Raw genomic sequence first — 5,676 nt, forward strand, 5'->3', positions numbered from 1 at the left:
ATCCCCTTTCGTTTTTGACAGAATTCTGAATTGTTGTTCCAGAGTTATGGGACTTTGTTCGTCAAAATTTCGTGATTTCATTGAATGTCCTACCGTAGCTCAAATATCCTTCGATGGATTTTTTTCAAATTTTAACACAATCTTAATATTCATAAACCCTGATCCCCTTTCATTTTTGACGGAATTCTGAATTGTCGTTCCAGAGTTATGCGACTTTGTTCGTCAAAATTTCGTGATTTCATTGACTGTCCTACCGTATCGGATTTACCATGTTACAATGTTAAATTATCAAGTATTCACATATTCAACTGGATGAGATTTGACTGGAACATTGGAATTCCATACACACATACTCAAATGGGTGAGTTGAACATATTTTTTTGACAAATATTCCAGCTGTCTTCTGCCAACTGAAGTAAAAAAATGATTCAAAGGGTTATTTATTACCTTACTACTTCATTGGCGAACGACGGGCGTATCATGCGCTCATGGCGCAGCTCCTCATTATTATTGTTTATAATATACTGCTATAATGAATGTACTATTGAAATACAACTATAAACAAAACTAGCAAATCATACTCATTTTGGTATATTCCACATTGTTTTACATTAATCAATAAATGCGTTAATAATTTATATTAACATTAACGGACGGACAAGTGTAGTTCAGCAACGGACAAGTTAAATTTCGTAAATGGTTGTCCGTGGACAAGTATAGTTTTTTTAGATTTTGCCACCCCTGCTTCAAGTGAACATCACGTGTGAGATAGAGTCCACTTCCAGCACGCTGCCTGTCTCCACAGTCATCCAGTCATCTCACCATCCACACGCAGTGAGCGGTAACCTCAGTAACCTTGTAGCTAGTGGTCTTTCTACAACCAGCGAGAGCGTCTTCATCACAGCCTCGTGCATGTCTGCGTCCTCTCCTACCCCAGGCCCCGCTTCCACAGTAGTGATAATCAACTCATTCTCACTGCCAAGCATAACAAGAACCGCCAGCCTGTGAACCCCTCACCCCATGTGCGTAACGGTGATATGAGTCCAGCAGTATCGATAGCGGCAGAGGTCACTCCTTCCAACAATCATATCGCTAAGGTCACAATGCAGCATCAGGAACTGCTGAAGAAACAAACCCAACATTTGAGACAGCTCAAGGTTCAGCAATAACTGAAGAAACATCAACAGCAGCAGCAACAACAACAGCAAGCAAATTTACAGCAGCAGAACAAGCAGTCCAAGCAGCAGCAGCATCTGCCACCTGTAGCAGAAGCGGGCAAGAAGGTTGGAGCCAAGAAACCAGCAGATAACATCAACGGTGAACCGAACAGCTTGAACCAAGGGAACGCGAAAAATGCCCTAAATGCAAAGCCAACAGTGCAGATAAACAACTTAAAGGAGACTGGAAGTGCATCCTTGAGGACAGAGCCAGTGGTGAACCGAAACAACCGAGCAGCTCCCAGCATGGCTCCATTACAGGGCATTGATGGAAGTCTGCAGAAAGCTGCAGCACACCAACACCAATATAGTCAGCTAGCAAGGGAAAGGCCACTATCAGGAAACCTGATGGCAATCTAAACCAACAGATCCAGCCTGCACCTCAGTTACTAAGCAATGGGCAACTTGCCAGTGCCCATCAGTCTGGGCCAGCAGCCTGTACCCCTGGTGGCCCACATTCACAGCAGAACAGTTTCAGAGGTCAAGGGCTGCCGGTGAAGGGTCAGGTGAGGCAGCCGCCCCAAGGCCAGGTGGAGCACAATGGGGAGGCTAGAACACCCACACCCGAGGAGAGAGACAAGAGAAAACAGCTGCAGGAATCGCCCCCCTCTGATTAGGTCAGTAGTTTAGGGATTCTCATTTCCAGTAACAAGGATGGACAGAAGTTTATTTTTATGCCCCCAGTCCGAATAATCAGAGGGTATATTGTTTTTGGCCTGTCTGTCTGTCTGTCTGTCTGTCATTGTATGTGTGTGTCTGTCCTAAAACTTTAACCTTGCTCATAATTTGAAACTCTTGGGTCTATTTTCTTTAAACTTCACATGTGCATGCATCTCATTGAGATTTACAAACAAATATGGTTGAGGTCATTAGGTCAAAGGTCTAGGTCACTGTAACAAGGTCATAAGGAATTTTGTGACAAAAGTGGAATGTGGGGGCATTTGTGGCCTATGGACACATGTCTTGTTTTAAATTTGGAAATAGTCGAATACACAATGAATCGTCTACTTATTCGTTGTAAGATTTTATTTTGAGTCATAGAAGACGTAAGCTTTGTAGTGCTATATATTCCGGCCATTATATGTTCTGACGCTGTTTGATACTGCAGTATCTAAAAGTGAAGTAAATTCCACATTAATACACATTGAGTGATATATATGGAGTAGGATATTTTTCAGAAAATGTGAAGTGAACATGTAATTTTCTACCTGTTGTTAATGAGATGTCATTGCATGTCACAATTATTCTCCATTTCCGACTAAAAATGATACCAATACATGTCAATTTCTCACTTGAAACTCAGCATATGTATTCACTATCACAAGGAGGTCACAAGGAATGCACATTGTCACCGAACACAAACCTAGCTGTGACCTAACTGAGATCCGTCTAAAAGCAGAGCGAGGTGTCCTATGGACACTTCTTGTTGACGAAGCAACTTTAAAATCACAGGTGGCACGAGTTTTTGTGCTACATATACCATAGTTATATTTCGTATATGGGATTTTTATGTCCCCACTATAGTAGTGGGGGACATATTGTTTTTGCCCTGTCTGTCTGTTGGTCTGTTGGTCTGTTCGCGCCAACTTTAACATTTTGCAATAACTTTTGCTATATTGAAGATAGCAACTTCATATTTGGCATGCATGTGTATCTCATGAAGCTGCACATTTTGAGTGGTGAAAGGTCAAGGTCAAGGTCATCCTTCAAGGTCAGGGGTCAAATATATGTGGCCAAAATCGCTCATTTTATGAATACTTTTGCAATATTGGAGATAGCAACTTGATATTTGGCATGCATGTGTATCTCATGGAGCTGCACATTTTAAGTGGTGAAAGGTCAAGGTCATCCTTCAAGGTCAGAGGTCAAATATATGTGGCCCAAATCGCTTATTTTATAAATACTTTTGCAATATTGAAGATAGCAACTTGATATTTGGCATGCATGTGTATCTCATGGAGCTGTACATTTTGAGTGGTGAAAGGTCAAGGTCATCCTTCAAGGTCAGAGGTCAAATATATGTGGCCCAAATCGCTTATTTTATTAATACTTTTGCAATATTGAAGATAGCAACTTGATATTTGGCATGCAGGTGTATCTCGTGGAGCTGCACATTTTGAGTGGTGAAAGGTCAAGGTCATCCTTCACAAGGTCAAGGTCATCCTCCAAGGTCAAACGTCATATAGGGGGACATTGTGTTTCACAAACGCATCTTGTTAATATTGCAGTAATAGTGTAGGCTTATGTTTGGTATGACATCTGATTCACTGGACAGATGAGTGAGTGACTAGATCGCTCAATCGGTAGAACGTTCACTTTATGAGCGAAAGGCGCCTGGTTTGAAGCACGGTATGGATGACAGATAACCTTTGTAAAATATCCTTACTTGTTTTTAATGTCTCATTTGCATGTGTGCTATATTCATTTTTATACAAGTGCAGCTTAATGAAGACTTAGTCCAAAAAGAAGGGAACGTCACAACAAACAAATAGTCACAGAACAATGTTTGAGTAAGTTCAACAGTTACGCACAATTTCCTGTTACTGCACATAGAAGGCACATGATTTGTCGTGATACATGTACATTAGTCAACAGTATATAATATGGTTATGTATATTGTTTATATTGCAGTATATCTATTTCAGTATGCCCAATAGTCTGCAGTAATGGTGGTGTTGGCATTTAATTCAATTCACTGATTATCTTAAGAACGTGATAATGTTCTCATTTGTTTTTGCCCCCATTTGGATGTGTGTGATGGTCTGTTTTGCTCTTGTGTGGTTTCAACAAGTCCCAGGAGCACAGAAATCAGCAATATAATTTGTGTCAGTGTTATGTTTTTGTTTTATTAAATTGGTGTTACTCAACTTATTCACTGATAAAAGTTATGAATGAGATATTGTCTTCATTCATGCAAGTTTTCCCTTATTTATGTGTATTATTTTTACTTTTGCACTTGTACAGGCTTATAACATCTGGTCTACAAGGTGGGAAATCAAGTGAAAACCATTGACTGCCCATTGCCATGTGTGTCTGATTCCCTAACCAAAGTCTTCTTTTGTGACATTCAACCAAATAACGTAGGTACCGTAATTACTCTATGTTTTCGGACACTTAAAAATAATAAAAAAATTTAGTGTCCGAAAACTTAGATACGAAAAATATTTACAAAATACAGGTGTTCGAAAACTTAGAGTCGAAAATTGAAGTGTCCGAAATAGCGTCAATTTTATCAACGACTACGGGTAATAGCACGCGCTTGTAAAATGCCATGCCGTTTAGTATAAATAACAGTTATATGTGTTTGCACTGCATTTTAAATAATTTTAAATGCTTAATTTATTTGACAGATCGTTACTACGAGGTTGTACTTTGACCAACGAGTTCAAAGATGAGCATGTGATGTACGGATACTCGCTAGTATGAACCTGTAATTAACGCAAAAAAGCAAACAATGAATTCTTTGTTTGTTCATTTCCGATAGTTGTTGTCTTACACCTTCCATTGTTCGTAAAACTTGCAATAGGGAGCATCACACTTCGAAAACATAGAGTAATTACGGTATTTTTCTTGCAATAATTAATTTTCAATGAAATAATGCAACTTTAAAAATATATTTGCACACAAAATGATTTTTGTCTTTGTGCTTTGTGCAATAAAAACCTATTATCTTTGTGCAATAACTGATACTAGTTTACAGTTTAAAATATTGCATTTTGCCCATAAAATAGGATATAACTTCCACTTCAAATGAGTGTAAATGTAAAGAAACAAAATCTCAAAAAAGTTCAAGGCAAACTTAAGATTTGCATGTTAAGAATGATTTTTGAAAAAAAAATCTTTTCACTAATTGATTCTTTTCCAACATTTGTAGGGCATTTCATGATGATAAGAGATTTTTTTTAGGCAATTTGAGTATTTACAGTACTGGTATGATATATTTACATTATTTGCAGGGAATCTTCATGCTGTTCAAACAGTTTTTGCTCACAGAAAAATGTTGACGAGGCACATGTTATAATTGTCCAGGCATGTAAGTGGGAACTTCAAACTTTCGCCGAACAGTTAATGATGATTACAACAAGAATATGTTCTACATCTCTGTTCAAATATTTACAATGCTAAACAAACATTTTTTTTTAAGTTGTTCTGACATAGAATCTGCATCAGTTAAATTTTCTGCAACGATTAAGTACATTTGCTACCATGAAGTCACTATAGCATTGTTCTTAGTATAAAGTGCCCCAATAGTTGGTAAAATATAACAAAACAATCTTAAGAATACTGCACATATTTTTTCTGCCAAAACAACATGGCATGGATACATCTCTTAATGATTTAATTTTCAGCTGTACATGGACTGATTGACTGTACATTTAAAAATCAACTACTTTGCACTAAATGTTTTATGAAGCTGTGAGTCGCTGTGGAGGTTGGTGGCTATACCATACCTATAATC

General features: G+C 38.2%; 1 protein-coding gene across 1 annotated transcript; it reads left to right on the plus strand.

Moving 5' to 3' along the window:
* Positions 1-357: 357 nt before the first annotated feature.
* On the plus strand, positions 358-1,834 carry LOC127870997 (mastermind-like protein 3). Its single transcript, XM_052413638.1, has 4 exons — positions 358-361; positions 752-951; positions 1,176-1,568; positions 1,682-1,834. The coding sequence occupies exons 1-4, from the start codon at positions 358-360 to the stop codon at positions 1,832-1,834; spliced, it is 750 nt and encodes a 249-aa protein (XP_052269598.1).
* Positions 1,835-5,676: the final 3,842 nt, after the last annotated feature.

This window comes from Dreissena polymorpha, chromosome 1 (genome assembly GCF_020536995.1).
Source record: "Dreissena polymorpha isolate Duluth1 chromosome 1, UMN_Dpol_1.0, whole genome shotgun sequence".
NCBI lineage: Eukaryota > Metazoa > Mollusca > Bivalvia > Myida > Dreissenidae > Dreissena > Dreissena polymorpha.

Bases quoted from the DNA above. Each gene is read 5' to 3' on its own strand.
- LOC127870997 (XM_052413638.1), top strand. The intron at 952-1,175 runs GTAGTGATAATC...CAATAACTGAAG, and splicing joins CCCCAGGCCCCGCTTCCACA to AAACATCAACAGCAGCAGCA. The intron at 1,569-1,681 runs GCAATCTAAACC...CCACATTCACAG, and splicing joins CACTATCAGGAAACCTGATG to CAGAACAGTTTCAGAGGTCA.